The sequence below is a fragment of the Octopus bimaculoides genome, chromosome 9 (genome assembly GCF_046866305.1).
Source record: "Octopus bimaculoides isolate indiv1 chromosome 9, ASM4686630v1, whole genome shotgun sequence".
NCBI classification, from domain to species: Eukaryota; Metazoa; Mollusca; class Cephalopoda; order Octopoda; family Octopodidae; genus Octopus; species Octopus bimaculoides.
Genome location: NC_142936.1, coordinates 92,369,781 through 92,388,667, shown reverse-complemented (window position 1 = coordinate 92,388,667; position 18,887 = coordinate 92,369,781). Strand labels below are relative to the sequence as shown.

General features: G+C 39.7%; 1 protein-coding gene across 40 annotated transcripts in view; it reads right to left on the bottom strand.

The window, feature by feature from the left end:
- The window catches only part of LOC106868309 (uncharacterized), a 311,641-nt gene that overhangs the window by 136,930 nt on the left and 155,824 nt on the right, over nucleotides 1-18,887 (bottom strand). For 20 of the 40 annotated variants that reach the window (XM_089358062.1, XM_089358067.1, XM_089358066.1 and 17 more), the window contains 6 exons: nucleotides 16,312-16,756; nucleotides 14,280-15,383; nucleotides 13,441-13,562; nucleotides 8,555-8,945; nucleotides 6,201-6,430; nucleotides 5,616-5,702 (listed from right to left, as the gene is read on the bottom strand). In XM_089358062.1, coding sequence (XP_089214188.1) covers nucleotides 5,616-5,702; nucleotides 6,201-6,430; nucleotides 8,555-8,945; nucleotides 13,441-13,562; nucleotides 14,280-15,383; nucleotides 16,312-16,756 — 2,379 coding nt within the window. Of the gene's footprint in view, nucleotides 1-1,644; nucleotides 1,849-5,615; nucleotides 5,703-6,200; nucleotides 6,431-8,554; nucleotides 8,946-13,440; nucleotides 13,563-14,279; nucleotides 15,384-16,311; nucleotides 16,757-18,887 lie in introns of all 40 variants that reach the window. The other 20 variants (XM_089358046.1, XM_089358048.1, XM_089358049.1 and 17 more) reach the window with 2 other exon arrangements.

Here is an 18,887-nt window from a genome sequence, read left to right as displayed (position 1 = left end):
TAAATTACCATTACCATTTGAAAAATTCAGAAACAAATGGAAAACAGAGATAACTCAGAGTTTATTGGAAGATATATAGTTAAATAAGGAAGTTTCTATGTGGGCTCCATTACACATCTAGACAATAAATTGTAGAAGTTGCAAAGATAATTTATGAACACTGTGTATCTAAGAAGGAAGAAAGAAAGGAAGATAGATAGATAGATAGATAGATAGAGATAGATAGATAAGTGCATTTCATGTTAAGATATTTTTACAGAAAGAGAAGAAAAAATAAATAAGATTAAAAGTATAAAAGCTCCAAATTATTAAGGAAAAACCATAATTACCTCACCAGGGAAACAATGCATCGCAATAATAATAATAATAATAATGATAATGTGGTGTTAGGACGAAATATACATGTGCTTAAGAAAAGAGCCCCACTTGAGTACAGAGCAGTAATAAGAAATTAGATTAACAAAGAAATAAGAAATTATGTCAAGAACTTCATTAGCTTACAGCTGTTTCTGTGCACATATATGTATGTATAAATGTAAATGTTTTCCCAAATAAAAGTGAACTTCATATTTGAAGCTCTGATGAAGCTATAGGGTGATACATAAGCATCTAGTTATAAGTGCACTGCATTTTGTAGCAGAAACAGCTGTAAGCTAATCTAATGCATTTCATCGCATAATTTCTTATTCCTTTGTCAGAGATCGTTGTCAGTGCCGATGGACTGGCTCCTGTGCAGGTGACACGTAATACACCATTTTGAGCGTGGCCTTTGCCAGTAAGACATCCGAGTGAGATCATTGCCAGTGCCCCTGGACTGGCTCCTGTGCAGGTGGCATGTAAAATACACCATTTCAAGCGTGGCCGTTGCCAGTACCCGCCTGACTGGCCCTCGTGCTGGTGGCACGTAAAAGCACCCACTACACACCCGGAGTGGCTGGCGTTAGGAAGGGCATCCAGCTATAGAAACTCTGCCAAATCAGATTGGAGCCTGTTGTAGCCATCTGGTTCACCAGTCCTCAGTCAAATCGTCCAACCCATGCTAGCATGGAAAGCGGACGTTAAACGACGATGATGGGTGTGTGTGTGTGTGTGTGTGTGTGTGTATGCACAATGCTTATATGACATATATATATAATCCATCTGTAGAAACTCTGCCAGGTCAGGTCGGAGCCTGGTGCAGCCATCTGGTTCGCCAGTGATCAGTCAAATCGTCCAACCCATGCTAGCATGGGAGGCGAACGTTAAACGATGATGATGATAATGTATATGACAATACGCATGTGTGTGTGTGACAATGTATATAAATTTAAGACAATATACATACTAAATATATGAGGATGTGTGTGTGTGTGTGTGTGTGTGTGTGTATGCATTATATGATATACATACACACATGAAGTTAACAAGTTGAAAATAAAGCCCAAAGCAATAGAGTTTAAGGTTCCAAAGCAATTTATAAAAATTTAAATGGCTGAAAGCAATAAAAAATATATAAATATAATAAAACAAAAGATACGTTAGTAAAACAGCCCAAAAGCTAAACAAAGAACCAGCAGGAAGACCATCCAAAAAGCAGCAAAACCCTCTTGTTAGCTTTAGCCTTGTTGTCCGCAAAGTCCTTTGGTAGACCTCGAAACATCTCACCTGCTGAAGCTGACCAGATCTTTGAGGCACAATGCTCTCGTGATATTTATGGTGAATTGATTGAGTCTGGGAGGCTGGCACCGGTTCTGGTTCGGGAAGAGACCTCTTGACAGCATCAGCATATGACCTGCCCGATGGTGCCTCAATGACGTCATGGCCAGTTGGGTCAGTGTTCTCGTCTTTCGAGACTGACTGCTGCTGCTGCTGTGGTGGTTCAGAAGAAGCGGAGGAGGGAATAAGTCATTATAGTATTTATTATTATTTTTTCTTACTTTCAGTTGCAATCGATGAACAATAATAATCATGATGATGAGCTTTCTGCTTGACTTGGTTTATTGTTCACTGCATTTCTTATAGTAAGAATAAGGGAGTGCCTGTAACTCGGTGAAGAACAAATATAGTAATGGATTTCACTCAAAGACCACTGGTTTTTCAGTTTTCTTACCAGGGTTTACGTCCTTCGTAAATATGTATCAGCAAACCCTACACAGGCATATAGATATTACTCACACATACACACACACAGGTTGGGTATGGCTATGTGATTAAGAAATCTGCTTCAAAACCATATGGATCTGGGTTCAGTCCCACTGCATGGCACGTTGGGCACTTGTTTTCTACTATAGGCCCAAGCGAACCATGGCCATATGAGTGGATCTGGCTGACCGAAACTAAAAGAATCCTATTGTGCAGCTATCACCATCATCCTAATGTATGCATGTATTTGTGCCGTCATGTATGTTTTTCTGTGTCCCTCTGTCTTGACATTGTACACTAATCGTAAACAAGTGTAACTGTTATACAAGCAGTGTTGTTCAGTGACACATAAAAAGCACCATCCAAACATGGCAGATGCCAGCACCACCTTGACTGGCTTCCGTGCCAGTGGCATGTAAAAAACACCAACCGATCATGGCACCTTTCCCAAGGTGCCACACAAGGCCCAAAATTTGGGGAGGGGGGAGCAGTTGAGTAGATCGACCCCAGTATGCAACTAATACTAAATTATCGACCCCGAAAGGATGAAAGGCAAAGTTGACCCCAATAATAATAATAATAATGGTTTCAAATTTGCCACAAAGCAGTAGTCAAGGGGAGAGAGACGTCAATTACATTTACCCTATTCTTTGACTGGCACCTATTTCACTGACCCCAAAAGGATGAGAGCTAACCTCAGCAGAATTTGAACTCACAACATAAAGACAGATGAAATACCACTAAGCATTTTGTCCAGCACTCTGCCAGTTCGCCACCTTAATAATAATAATAATAATCCTTTCTACTAAAAGCACAAGGCCTGAAATGTAGGAGGAGGGGTCTAGTCGATTACATTGACCCCAGTGTTTCACTGCTACTTAATTTATTGATCCTGAATGGATGAAAGGCAAGGCTGACCCCGGTGGAATTTGAACTCAAAACGTCAGGGGCAGACGAAATGTCAATAAACATTTTGCCCAGCATACTAACTATTCTGCCAGCTCTTGACAAGTATTAATTAATTATCGGTAACACTTTCTTTAAAAATTACAAATAAGCAGATAAATAGCCTGTTAATAATAATAATAATAATAATAATAATAATTAATAATAATAATAATAATAATTGCTCAGAGCACCTCCTTCTCTATGCCACCAACCCACCAACTCAGAGCTCTACACTTTTATACTATTGCATAATTGTCACCACCACCACCACCCCCAAGCTCACACTGACTGGACTAACAGGGCCACAGAGCAATACATCTCAAGTTGACATGGAAGGAGTGGGAAGATGTAGTGGTGGTGGTGGTGGTGGAAGGAGGGGAAGGAGGATAGCATGACAATCAATACACAAGAATCAAAAACAGACAGGAAGGACAGCAGATGATGAGAGAGAGGGTGGTGGTAGTCATCAGTAAAATAACAGCTGATGATGACTAATAGGCCAGATGGCTAGTACTTTGCTCCTTCTGACACCACCACCCTCACCACCATTACTACTACTATGCTGATAGTAGATGTGGGGAGATGATATGGGTGTGTAGAACAAGAAATAAAACACACAATCACACACACAAAGACATATATTTTATGTGAGCCAGAAGGCTGTACCAGGCTCAATATATATATATATATATATAAATATATATATATATATATATATATATATATATATATATTGAGCTTGGTACAGCCTTCTGGCTCACCAGTCCTCAGTCAAACCGTCCAACCCATGCCAGCATGGAAAGCAGACATTAAACAACGATGATGATGGTGATATATATAACTCAATTCCGTTGGTCACAAATGACCATGGGTGCACCTAAGAAGTTCCCCTCCAGAGCACAAGTCTGGGTGGAAAGTCGCCTCACCAGCAAACACACAACCTACGGCTATTTTTATGGAAGACCAGCAGTCATCCATGCACACCAGCCTCCCCTCTCCACCGATTCAGCTTGGCAAAGTATATTAATATGCCAAATTTTAAAATTTTCTCTAAACTTTAATTTTTCAAATGCTGCCCGTCAAATCAACTAGACCCAAGTACTCAATAAACGTACTCAATATCCACACACACACATACACACACACAAAATGGTCTTCTTTTAGTTTCTGCCTACCAAATCCTCTTACAAACCTTTGGTCCATGGTTGGCCCAGGGCTATAGTAAGAGACACTTGCCAAAGTTGCCATTCTGTGTGACTGAACCTAGAAACATGTGGTTGGGGGGCAAAACACCTTAACCATAGTCACGTCTATGCCCATGGATATATAAATACACACGCATGTGTGTGTGTGTGTGTGTGTGTGTGTGTGTGTGTGTGTGTGTGTGCGTGCGTGCGCACGTGTGCGTTCATCTATTTAGGCAATTTAATGACTTCAAAATAAAGATGACAATTCTTCAGAATCTAAAATGTCAAAAGTTATTAGAAGTAATAATGTCTCAACTTAGTCCTTTTTCAGCCAAAATATTCTCACATCAAAATCTTAGAATAATTTTTTAAATGTCAGAATCTAGGCAGAGATGAAAAGATAAACTTTTTCTTTAATTAAACCCATAATACTGTTCACTTTATCCCAATAAATAATAATAATAATAATGATGATGATTTCAAATTTTTGCCACAAGGACAGCTTGGGGGAGGAGATTAAGTTGACTATATCAACCCCAGTGTATAACTGGTACTTATTTAGTCAATCCCGAAAGGATGAAAGGCAAAGTCGACCTCGGTGCAATTTGAACTCAGAACATAGCAGCAGATGAAATACTGCTAAGCATTTTGCCCGGCATGCTAACAATTCTGCCAGCTCACCACAATAATAATAATAATAATAATAATAATAATAATAATAATAATAATAATAATAATCTTTTTTTCTTGGCCACAAGGGCTGAACACAAAACAAAAAGGCATTACAAAAACAAAGGACAAGTGGGACTTAACATAAACATGTAAATAATAAAACTAACAACAAACAAAATTGAAACAATAAAAAACCACAAAAGACATAGTTTGGCCCAAAGGCAACTAAGGAACTCTACACATCCTGGTCATCCCATCCAACCTACAGAGATCAGTCCCATTCACAAGGAGCCATCCTTATCACATTCACCCACCTATCAACAAAAATACTGAGTAGCAGCACTTCCCGCGTGGCCAATCACTTTCCTCTTCAAGTGGAACTCGAAAAAGTGGATGAGGACTTGGCCGAAAAGTAAAGCGTCTCACTTCAATCCTTTCAACCTCACCAACCACACCACTTCTTTTGCCATAGCCACCAAACAGAGAAAAACTGCCTGTCCTTCCCTGCCAAAAAAAGACAATGGGACAATCCTCATAAAGGACTCGGTTAATATCCAGATCCGTCCTCCATACGTCAAAAGCTGTTTGACAAAGGTCCATCAACGTCTGGTGTTTCTTTTTGTTTTTATTACTGGATGGAGGGAAGAATTCTTATGATTAGCTGAAGAGAAAAAGTGAAATACTTACTTGGAGACCAACATTGGTTGTCGAGATGCAGGGTTCTTCTTTGGCATCAGGGTTTTCCATCTCCTTCTTCAGACATTCGACTTCCAACTGAAATATCAAAATATACAAATACATGTTTTTATCGTCAACATCAGGTCAGAAATTTGCAAAGGTGTGGAATCGGGTGATTATATTGATGCCAAAAGAAAGAAAAACAAAGCTAACAGCAGCAGGATTTGATATGCACACACACACACACACACACAACGACGAGCTTCTTTCAGTTTCTGTCTACCAAATCCACTCACAGGGCTTAGGTCAGCCAGAGGCTATAGCAGAAGACACTTGCCCAAGGTGCCATGCAGTGGAACTGAACCTGGAAGCATGTGGCTGGGAAGCAAGCTTCTTACCACACAGCCATTCTTGCACCTATGTTCAATTCCCAGACAAGACCAATGTCCTGAGGGTCAACCCAGACTCACCTAACATCCAGATATACAAGCCTTCAATTGCAGGACCCAAGCGGTCATCAGTGATACAACAAGTGTCCAGACATTCCCATCAACAAGCCTCAGACCAAAGACTCAAGAATCATCTCTAACATACCTGATGTCTTATCTCCAATTCTTCAATTTTAACCTGAAACTGTCTCTCCAACTCTTCAATGTTCATTTGATGTTTCTTGTTTAAATTGTCCATCATCTTGGAGTGTTTGCTGCTAAGTTGCTCCCGGACTTGTTCCAGTTCTGCTTGGTGAGCTTCATCCAGTTCTGACTTTATCGCATCGGAATGTATGACCATTGCAGACAGCTGATCATCATGGTTTTCAGTCAGATCTGAAATACAGCACATACGAAATAAGCATCATCAGATTACTAGTACATACACACACACACAAACACACACACACACACACACACACAGAGGTTCCTTGATATGTTGCACAAACTTTGTAGACAAAAAAACATATCCACACAGTGTAATTTGTTTCCAGTTCTCCATTAACACTTTTGTTACCATATTTCTGTTGAGATGCTCTGTGTTTCTTTCGCTTAATTTTAAATATAACAAAGAATTTAGTAAAATAACTGAGCTATCATTCATCTTGTGTTAGGAACATAAATTGTGACTAAGGTTTGGTGGAAGATTATAATTCAGAACTTATGAAAACAAGACATTTGTAGTACAGAGCCAGAGGCGGTTTCAACCGGGTTGGTCATGAAAGGGTTAAACATGTTTGGGTTATTTGTGATTTGATGTGCTCAGAGATTCCTATTCCATGTGGAAACTTGTTTCCAAGTAGGAATCGGTAACAGGAAAGACAGTAGACAGCTTTTCTGCAACAAAGTCCATCTGACCTAATCAAACATGGGAAAGTAGACATTAAAATGATGAAAACGGTTTCTAATCACCATCATTTTTAATATTCATTTTTCCAGGCACATAAAAGACACCATTTCGAGTGTGGCCGTTTTCATGCGGGTGACACGTAAAAGCACCCACTACACTCTCTGAGTGGTTGGCGTTAGGAAGGGCATCCAGCTGTAGAAACTCTGCCAAATTAGATTGGAGCCTGGTGTTGCCATCCGGTTTCACCAGTCCTCAGTCAAATCGTCCAACCCATGCTAGCATGGAAGGCGGATGTTAAACAATGAACGATGATGTATAGTTCAGATCGAATTTGTTGGAGGATTTTCTATAGCTGGGTGTCCTTCCTGTTGCCAACCCTCACCTATTTTCAGGCAAGGTGATGATATCCACCACTCCCACCCCATAATATGTGAGGCATGGATTTCACAGAAGACCCAAAACGATCAGCATCACTTGTATGACATTGATGCTCATTTACAAGGATCACATGATGTCAAGACAAGCTGGCATCGGCTGAACAAGTGTGAAGGAACTGGCAAGCCAGAAGACTGCGCCAAGCTCTAATGTCCATTTTGGCATGGTTTCTATGGCTGGATGCCCTTCCTAATGCCAACCACTTCAATGAGTGTACTGGGTGCTATTTACATGGCACCAGCACTAGTGACAGGGCTGACTTTATATGGCCATATCCAACCAGAATATTCTACTTGCTTTATGTTCAAACTGACCAGATCTGGCCTCTCATACCTACCCTACAATGTCATTCTAAAAATAAGTAATCACATTGTAGAAATCTTAAATCTTTGAGATAACGCATGGTTAACCCCATGTGTACTCGCTTTGAATCAGATGATGCAAATAAACACAGCCCTATCTGCTGTGGTTTTGCACCTGTTTGCCAACTGGTTGATATAAATATCCGCTACCACTCACAGAATCAATAATAGAGGCCACCATGCAAATTTCAAGGAATTTGATAGGTTTGTTAAACTCTTCATTTAAATATTTCCAACTCAGTTCAAGACTTCATTACCATAATAGTATAAAAGCAGCAGTTTTGGTGGTTATCCCACCATTTCCACTACAACTTCCTATCAAATTCGTACACATTCAGCAAATTCTTCTGATCCTTACAGTCGCATCCAGCCATGCCGGTTTCATTGAATTTACAGTCCTCGCAGCGATGACAGTTTACATAAATAAACAGTGGATGCTTTAAAGGAGTTGATGTAAATATTTGCTGAACCATTGTCAAGTACTAGTTGCTGATCTCGGCTGAAACAATTACCGTCAGCACAACCTAGCTGTCAGCACAACCTAGCTGTCAGCACAACCTAGCTGTCAGCACAACCTAGCTGTCTGATACAAAGCCGTTGTCATGGGGTTAATTCAAAACAATGTGAATAAATAAAAGCATTACTTTTGATAATCTGAACGCAAAAGGGTTTGAGTATAATAGAGGGACAGGAAGTGCTATCTGGCTGTAGTGGAGATATATGGTTACCTTATTTGGAAAAAAAAAAAGAAGGTGCCAGTGAATTCCCTGCCCAACGACAACAACAACAACAACAATAACTCTGTCGACTTACATTTTTGTTGTTCACCCAACTTCTGTTCATATTTCTCTTGAAGTTTCTCCAGTTCCTGGTTGTAGTTCTCTTGAAGGGACTTCCTCTCTGCTTCTATTACTTTGTCTTTCTCTTCAAGTTGCTGGCGTAGAGACATCAGCTGCCCGTCCTGATGTTTCTGCCATTCTTGCTGCTGCTGCTGCTGCTGCTGCTGCTGCTGTTGTTGTTGTTTGTTGCCACCTTTGCTGTTGTCTGTATGATCTTTGGCACTGGTGTGATCTTCGTAACGTTTCAACGTTTCTTGCAACGAAGCAAGGTTCCCTTCGTACTTCTGCTGCAATTCCTTCATCTCTTTGGTCTTTTCACACAACAACTCTTGTATCTGCTTCTCCTGATGTTCTTTTAACCGAAACTGCAACGAGCAGACGTTTACACACAAATAAATAAATGAACAAATGAATGAATGAATGATCATCATCACTTTGTGATCCTTTTTCCCACGCTGGCAGACATTGATTGGTTTTGGCAAGAACCAACAAACCAGAGGATTGTGTCAAACTCCAATGTCTGCTTTAGCATGGTTTCTGAAGAACCGGATACTTACTCTAAATATGAACACCAACTACTCTACAGGCTATACTGGAAGCTTGTTCTCCTGGCACCGACTCTAGTAAGGTCACCAGGTTAACTTGCAAAGACAAAATGCCCTCAAGTGAGAGGAGGAGAAAGTACGAATGAAGTGCAAGCATGGGTGTGTTGCTGAAGAGGAGATACATGGCTTGTCTAGATGGGAAAAGAGACAGACAGACAGAAAGAGATGGTGAAGGTTTTAATGTCAAAGTACAAGATGAATATCAGAGAGAAAGAAAAAGGGGATAGAGGAACAGAAAGGGAGGAGGAGGGGTAGGTAAGTGCACAGGAATGTGAAAGAAGTGTGACAGATGGAGACTGAGGTGGACAGAGTGGTTATCAGTTTGGGGTGGAGGAGAGTAGGAAATAGGAACGGGTCAGGGAAAAGGGGGGAAGTGATAAGGGACAGTTGTAGGAATGAGATGAGAAATGCAGGACTTGAAATGATATCATTTGCAACTCCTGAGTGCGTAGATGAGAAGAGTCAATAAAAATGACAGAGGGCACCTCATATCCTGCGTCCAAGATACAAAACTCTGAAATGGCACAGTCAACTCAGCTGTAAAAAGGCACCAGAGCAGGGCAAAGAGTTACTGCTGCCACAAACAAGAGTAATTTGCTGCACTGCTAAGTGATAAGAAAATAAAAACACGAACAAACGTTGTCAAGCAGTTGGGGGGAGGGGATAAACACAAAAATACAAGCACAGATATATATATATATATATATATATATATATATATATATACAGGGTTGGCCAAAAGTCACCTGACAGTAAGTCAAAACAATTTAATTCCAAGATTTATTTATGTTTAACAACTGAAGGAATTTAATAAAAGTATCTAAATGTGAAACATCATGAAAATTGTTCAAACTGAAGTCCTTCATTCAAGTCAATACAGAATTACAAACAGTCTTTATGGAATTTTGATTTATTGTCGGGTGACTTTTGACCAACCCTGTATATATATTTATATTTAATAGACACAATACACGGGACAGAGTGCATTATATACATGTTACATAACTAACACGTGAGAGGCACCCACTATGCTCTTGGAATTGGCATTAGGAAGGGCATCCAGTCACAGAAACCCTGCCAAATCAGACTGGAACTTGGTGTAGTTCCCCAGCTTGTCAGTTTTCAGTCGAATCATCCAACCCATGCCAGCATGGAGAACAGATGTTAAACAAAGACGATGATATATATACATGAGGGGCTTCTTTCAGCATCCATTGACCAAATCTACTCACAAGGCTTGGGGAGGTCTGAGGCCACACAATGAAACTGAACCCAGAACCACAAAGTTGGGAAGCAAACTTGTTTTATGTATAGAGAGATAGAGAGATAGATAGATAGATAGATAGATAGAGAGATAGATAGATAGATAGACAGTACACACACACACACACATACATATGTATGCATGTAACTACACACCTAAATGGACTCTAGACTTTACTGACCATAGACACAATACATCTAAGATAGAGCAAGATCCACTTAAATATCTCTCTCTCTCTCTTGCATCCCTCCCATCCCTCATCTGGATTTTCTGTTTCTCCTCAACTCTACTCAACCACAATCTCATCAGTTTCATATTTTCACACTTATCTAATTCTTACCTCAAATATCCTATTACTGTGCAAAATGAATAAATACATATCCGCCGTTACTAAATTTAGGTTTAATCAAACAAAAACCAAACAAACAACCACTACATTCCATGAGAATCACTCAAGACCTGCAAAGTACAGATATGTACAAGTATGACTAAAATACTGTAAACCCTCGAGTATAGTCCGCCCCTGAGTATAATAGGCAGGGGATTTTTAGGGGGCTGTACCTCTGAAAAACCTAAACCTTGTGTATACTATGCACCCCTTCTCTAACTTGAGTCAAGGAGGTCGATATAACGTCCTTGGTTTGTAAAACTTATTTTTTCTATGTGCCGGCCAAAAGGAAAATATCCAATAAAATATATTTATATCAAACAAACATGGAAAACAAGACCATTATTACAAAATATGTAGGTAGGAGAACAGTAAATACGAGAGTATTTATATTTCCCCTCCAAAAAAAAAAAAAAAGAATATGCACACACACACACCTATGTGTGAGTGTGTGTGTAGCATCAGTGATAATAAACAAACTTTGGGTTAGTTCAAATATGCAACACATTTTAACTTCTAAATTCAATGCAGTTACCATGGAGAAAAAAATTATTTTATGGTAAAAAGTGTACAAATACCATATACATATACACACACCCATATATATATATATATATATATATGTATATATACATACCAGCAACCAACAACAGTGTTGCCTTCACAGTTCAATGCTTACTAACAAACCTGTATTTGTTTCATAGTTAAACGCCAATTTGTAAACTAACAAAACATTGTAGTTTTGAACACTAAATGGGAAGTATAAAGTATGGGATAACCAATAAAATTGTTTTATACTTGTTACCTCTCATAATAACTGCAATTCTTTTCTTTTTTATTTCCAAATTTTATGACCCAGAAAAAAAAAAAACACACACACACACAAGAAAGAAAGAGAGACAATACATTGATATGCAAATTAGTTCCTTATACAAAATCGTCACTTTTGTTTTATTAGCATAAACTAGTCCAAGTGAAGGGGGTGTTGGTTGCTTCCACAATGAAATCAAATAAATATCTAGTCAGTAACAGTGACATCACTGTTTCAAATCCATATCAGAGAAGGACTCAATAAAACAATGAATCAGTAATGAGAGGCATTATTATTTTTTTTTTTTTACACGAAACATATATTTTACATTATTTACAATATTTACATTTGACTGATATTTGTCCTCAACTTGTTTGTTTCGGCTGATATACCCTCCAGCCTTCATCAGGTGTCTTGGGGAAATCTCGAACCTGGGTTCTCATTCCTAAGGTATTTTTCAATGTTATTATTATTATGATTATTATTATTACAATTATTATTATTATTATTATTATTATTATTATTATATGCCCACGGGCATATGGTGTAGTGGTTAAGAGCACGGGCTACTAACCCCAAGATTCTGAGTTCAATTCCAAGCAGTGACCTGAACAATAATAACAATAATAACATCGAAAAATACCTTAGGAATGAGAATGCAGGTTCAAAATTTCTCCAAGGCACCTGATGAAGGCTGGAGGGTATATCAGCCGAAACGTTGTGTTAACAACAAACAAGATGAGGACAAATATCCTTCAAATGTAAATAATTCCTCGTCTCTTAAATATAGAACTACATATATTTTAACTGATCGATATAACACATTGCAGTAAAGCTGCAAAACTCGCAGAATTATTAGCACACTGGGCAAAATGCTTAACAGCATTTCATCCTTTACGTTCTGAGTTCAAATCCCACCAAGACTGACTTTGCCCTTTATTCTTCCTGGGTCGATAAAATAAGTAGCAGTGTCGATGTAATCAACCTAACCCCTTCGCCAAAATTGCTGGCCTTGCCCCCAAAATTTAGAAAAGCCTGCCAGACGAAGTGTTTAGCGGCATTTCATCTGACTTCGTCTTTCATCCTTTTGAGATGAAATAAACTAAGGAAATGCTTTGCCCAAGCAGGAATTACACAGAAGGGCTGCAAGATCTTCTGAATTCATCACAATGTTAAAAACCCCTCCATATCCTCAGCAGGTGTTTCTGGGTCAACAGCGTTTTGTCCCTTACTTTGTATGCTTCACCCGAAATGTATAGTGAGGGTTGAATTAGTCTTCCCCCCTCTGTGAGTCTCATGCCAACCACTGCCACCTTGAAATGGTCTCGGTTACCATCCTTAACTCTAGTCATTTCCCAATATTATTAAAAAAAGAAAAAGAAAAAAAAAGAACAATACAAGCATGAGTGTGTGGTAAGAATCTTGCTTCCCAACCACATGGTTTTGGGTTCAGTCCCACTGTGTGTGGCACCTTGGACAAGTGTCTTCTACTTTAGCCTCGGGCCAACCAAAACCTTGTGAGTGGATTTCATAGATGGAAATTGAAAGAAGCCTGTCATATATATTTGTGTGTATGTGTTTGTCCCCCACCACTGCTTGACAACTGGTGTTGGTTTGTTTATGTCTGTAACATAGCAGTTCAGCAAAAGAAACTGATGGATAAGTACCAGGATTGAAACAAAAATATAAGTACAGTATTCAATTCATTTGGCTAAAAGTTCTTCAAGGTGGTGCCCCAGCATGGCCACAGTCTAAAAAAAAAAAAAGAAAAGAAAAAGATATCACGTCTTACCTGTTCTCCTTCAAGGGATTCATCAAACTCCTGTTGCATTAAAGTTTTGGCAAATTCTAACTCTGAATCATATTTTTCATGCATCAATTGTGCAACCTCTGGGATTTTGCCACTGCGCAGATCTGCAAATGGAGAAATACGGGGGAAGAAAAGGAAAGAAAAAGAATATCATAAGAAGCAGTACCAATGGAAATTAGACATTATTTTGAAAACTGTAAGATTCAGGGGAGTTTATTAAGAAATACAAGACACATTTTGTTGTATCTTGGGAAGGTCATACCAATAATAAACACACACACACTGGTTTAATTTCACTTCTTAATCTTTTTTTTTTGTTGTTAATTGTTTAAGTATTCAACCAATTAACTAATCAACTGTGTGATTAATAATTTGATCAGTCAATCAACCAGCTAGGTTTGTCACTGATGAGGTTGCAAATGGCAACAAAAGGACTTTGACAAACCTAGGTGATTGATCAACTGACCAAATGATCAATCACACAATCAATTAGTTAATTGGTTAAATGGCTAACTGATTAACTAATAATAATAACTGAAGGGATACAGAACCAATGAATGTGTCTATCATTGGCATAGTGACCCTCCCAAAATACAATAAAATATATTTCCAAAAATGAATTCACAGCAAGAATCTTGCAAACTAAATACAAAAACAACAGACATAATTCCTTTAAAATTACAATTTTTCTAAAAACACTTGATTTATAAGAAGGTGTAAAGTTTAACTAAACCCTACAGGGTCTGCTCCAGCATGGCTGAAATTCAACACCGGAAACAAATAAAAGGTAACAAATAAAAGAATAGTTTCATTTTACTTACCATCCAACAAATTTTCATATTTCTCTTCACTGTCTGACAACTGACTTTGCAAGTTTGCCATTTCGTTTTGAAGTTTCGTCGTTATCTCTCGTTTCTCTTTCTCACCAAGTTCTGTCAGTTCTTTCCGCAGCTTCTTCAAACGCTGTTCAAACTCTGCCTGCATCGAAGCAATTTGAGCTTCGTAATCAGCCACAGCACTGTTGTTGCTGTCGTCTTGCTTATTCCTCGAACCCAGAACTGAAGCCAAGAAAGGGACCCCCAGTCTTTCTTTCTTAGCGCTTGCTCTGTTCTTACTGTTGTCACTCGCATCGTAACTATCAAACTGGCCGTCTGTCATCGTGCGTTTGACAAGTTCCCTCTCGAAGGACTCGCAACGCTTCAGGGTCATGCTGCCTTTGTCGCTACTCTGCAACCCAGCCTGGAATTTTGCCAGAAGCTCGATTGCCTGCTTTTTCAGCTCAACTTGCAGCTTGATGTCACACTCTGACTGCAATGAATCCATTTCTAGCTTGTGCTCCTGTTCAAGAAGTTGTTCTTGTGCTTTCAGCACCTTCTCATAGACAGAAGTCATCTCTGCTTTGTCTTTGGGCTCAGACGAAACAATCTCTGCATATTGGTTCTGAAAATGGTCGAGTTCCTCTTGAAGAGTCTTGACATCTGTGGCACCATTGGCATTACTCACGTATCTGTGTTCATCTGTGGCACTGCGCATCATTGCATCGTCACTGCTGCTTCGGATTAACGAGGAGTTGTTTGAATCGTTTAAGACAAATGCTTCTTCTGCAACAATCTGAGTATCCACTGGGACATGCTGCTCTACACTGGAAGCAGAAAACTCGGGGGATTGATGGGTTTGGTGAGCAAGCTGAGGAAACCGACCAGTCTTGGTCAGTGACATTCCGCCAAAGCTCAAGTCCTGATCCAATTCTCCGGAGAAGTCCCCAAAACTAGCCGAGAGGTCATGTTCAATTTGAGATTTCAGCTTGCCCATGTGGTGATTGAAACGTTCTTCAATTGAATGAACTTTGGTTTCATAGTGAGAAAGCAGCTTACTCAGGGTTTGGCGTTGGTCTTCATCTAAACTCTGAGACAGAGAACTTTCACCTAAATAAAGCAAATATATTTGAGAGATGAAGAGAGATTAGTAAATAATATTGATTTCTTTTTACGGAGCATAAAAGAGAAATTTTAGCAAGACAGAGAAAGAGTAGGGGAGTATATAATCACCTGAAATGGTCATACTATATTACTGGTATCTATATATATATATATATACACACCAGAGTAAGCACATAAATGTGAATCAAAGAGGGAAAAAGTAGTGCTTGATTACTGGAGGTAGAGTAATATGCTTTATTATTATTATTATTAAAGCTACAAAAATATCATAAGAGTATCACAAAAACTGTTACTCAGAGTTTCATGTTCCCGTTTGTTGGACAGTTGTGATCAGAATGGAGCCTGATGAATGGCAACATGAGACTCTGAGTAGCAGTTTTTTTAGTGCTAATTTTGTGATTTTTTCCAGCTTTAATAATAAAGAGAGTGTGTGTGTGTGTGTGTGTGTGTGTGTGTGTGTGTGTGTGTGTGTGTGTGTGTGTGATGGACTCTCCCATCGTTAGATGTATGAGGGTTCGACAATTTCTTACCGAACAACCACACAGATGATTTGTTTATAGCAAACAAATGCTTGTGTACCCATAAGCTCACTCCCTCCATCAGATCATCATTACCTGTACAGGTGCAACATGTCAGATGTTGAAATGATCGCAAAGTAACATGAAATGAAGTGCTTTGCTCAAGAACACAATGCAACACCCAGTCTGGAAATCGAACCCACGATCTCGCAATCATGTGTGCAACACCTTAACCACTGAGCCAAATGCATGCACACACACACACACAACACAAATACATACCCTGCCTTCGCATTTAAATAAAACACAACATCAATGTAGACACAAAACGCTCCCACAAACAACACATATACACAATCGTGCACACCACCATACACACACACCCAGTGACTCACCTGTATGTTCGGCAGACATTCTTTTGCCGATTCCCTGTCTCATAGTAGAGATCTGTATTTCGTGCTGCTGTTGCAGAGCATCAATCTCATCTTGAAGGTTGAAGATGTCCTTCGTTGATTCTGTTACCATGGAGTCCGTCCTGGCCTTCAATAGTTGCTCATACTCTCTCAAGATCCTCGACCGTAACAACAAGATCTCGTCTTTCTGTTCTTCCAGACACTTGTAGATGGCGTCTCCGCTGTTGCCGTTGGAGTCGTTCAAGCGCCAGTGGCTTGTGCCGGCATCGGCTGCTCCGCTGGTGTCTCTGCTGTCGCCACTGCCACCACCGCTGCCACCATGGGAGTCGATCAGGGTGGAGGAGGTGATGGAGCGTGGCGGACAGTTGACGATGTCTTCAGGTGGTGTTTGACTGTTGGGGGGTGCTACCAAGTCTTTGGAAATTACCTGTAGGGGAGTAGTGAGAGTGAGTGAGATGTACATTGAGAGAGAGAGAGGACAAGAAGGAGAGAAAGAGAGAATAAAAAGGAGAGAGAGAGAAGACAAAAAGGAGAGAAAGAGAGGACAAGAAAGAGAAAGAGAGAATAAAAAGGAGAGAGAGAGAAGAAAAAAGAGAGAGAAGAAAAAGGAGAGAGAGGACAAGGAGAAAGAAAGAGAGAACAAAAAGGAGAGAGAGAGAAGAAAAAAGAGAGAGAAGAAAAAGGAGAGAGAGGACAAGGAGAAAGAGAGAGAGAACAAAAAGGAGAGAGAGAGAGAGAGAGAACAAGGGGAGCAAGAGAACAAGGAGAGAGAACAAAAAGGAGGGAGAGAGAGAGAGAGAGAAAGTAGTAAAGGGAGACATAGTAAGAGAATGAGTCAAAAAGAGAGAGAGAGAGACAAAGTGAGAGAATGAGTGAGAGTGAGAGCAAGAGAAAGAGAGGGAGGGAGACTGGGAGAGATGAGATGGTAGACAAGAACGAAAATTAGGATGAAGAATAAAAAGGGAAAAACAACAAAAATGACAACAGCTTACGGGGGTTCAATTAGTATCATTACTAGTATTATTATCATTATTATTATTATTATTATTATTATTAATATTATTAATATTTAAACCCTTCTATCTTGAAACAATGAAGATGGAATGGAAGATGGAGAAAACCAGACAAAAAACCTCAGGAAACTCAGCGAAAAAAAAAAGAAAAGAAAAAGGGGGACCCGGTGAGCTGAACCTAAAGGTGTCTCAAAATACATGACAACAATAACAACAATATGAAATTCCTGTTATTCAAAAGACAAACCAAAACTTTTGTCAACAGATTAAGACATATGGTACAATGGCATAAAAGACGCACAGGTATATTAGATGCAGTCCAATATCTGCAGTGAATATTCAGGTAGAAGGTTTGTGGGACATGAAAACATGTAACATAGGCCCAAAGGTGATTCTTTCTTGCTTTTTTTTTTGTTTTCCCTGAGGCTTTTTTTTTTGTTTTTTTTGGGGGGGGGGGAGGGGGGTGCATTAAATATGGCAATATATCTTCCATCTCTTGTTTCTGTCTTTGGATTACAGCTTGCTGGGGTGGGAAGGGCACAGCCTTGGACAAATTGATCTCATCTGTTTCCAAGTAAGGTAATACTTTCCCATGACCAGACATGTTGTCATGGAAGATTGAGAATAAAAGACACTGCTTTTACAATCAACACATGATGTCAAGAGAAGAACGCGGACGGACACACACACACACACACACACACACACACACACGACAGGCTTCCACACTGTTTCCATCCAACATATCCACTCACAAGGCTTTTGGTCAGCCCAGAGCTATAGCAGAAGACATTTGTGCAAGGTGCCGTGTAGTGGGCCTGAACCTGAGACCATGTGGCTGGGAAGCAAACTTCTTACCACACAGCCATGTATGCATACATGTGACAACTGTACAGGAAATTTGTTATACTGTCGGACGACATTCGAGAAGCATTTCCTCCTAACACCAACCATGGACAGTTAGTGGTCAATGTTAGTGTTGTCATTTAGCCCCAGGCCAGGCCAGCCTTCATCCCAGCTGACTGACAACTGGAGTGATTCCATTTATCACCAAATCGAAAGCAATTATAGTCTCAGGTGTAACAATGTCAAGGACTACATTATCTCATGTCGCTGATCTTGATTTTAATAGAGAAGGAGGGGGCAGACGGGTGCAAGGGAGGTGTGACTGCTATATCTATCTAGCCGGATGAGCGACCACATAGAAACTCCCTCTTTGGCTGCTGAAGAACCTAGGAACCAGTGTGGTGGTGGTAGTGGTAGTAGTAGTCATGGTGGTGGTAGTAGTAGTAGTAGTAGTAGTAGTAGTAGTAGTAGTAGTAGTAGTAGTAGTAGTCATGGTGGTGGTAGTAGTAGTAGTAGTAGTAGTAGTAGTAGTAGTAGTAGTAGTAGTAATGGTGGTGGTGGTGGTGATGGTGCCGCCTCCTCTCTTAGCATAATATCCCCCGGATGGTGAAATTGAAACCTCAGCCCATTGCTTCTGATCTTCTCAAACAGATAAACACAAGAGTGTTGCCACAGCTTTATCTGTTATGATTACAAGAC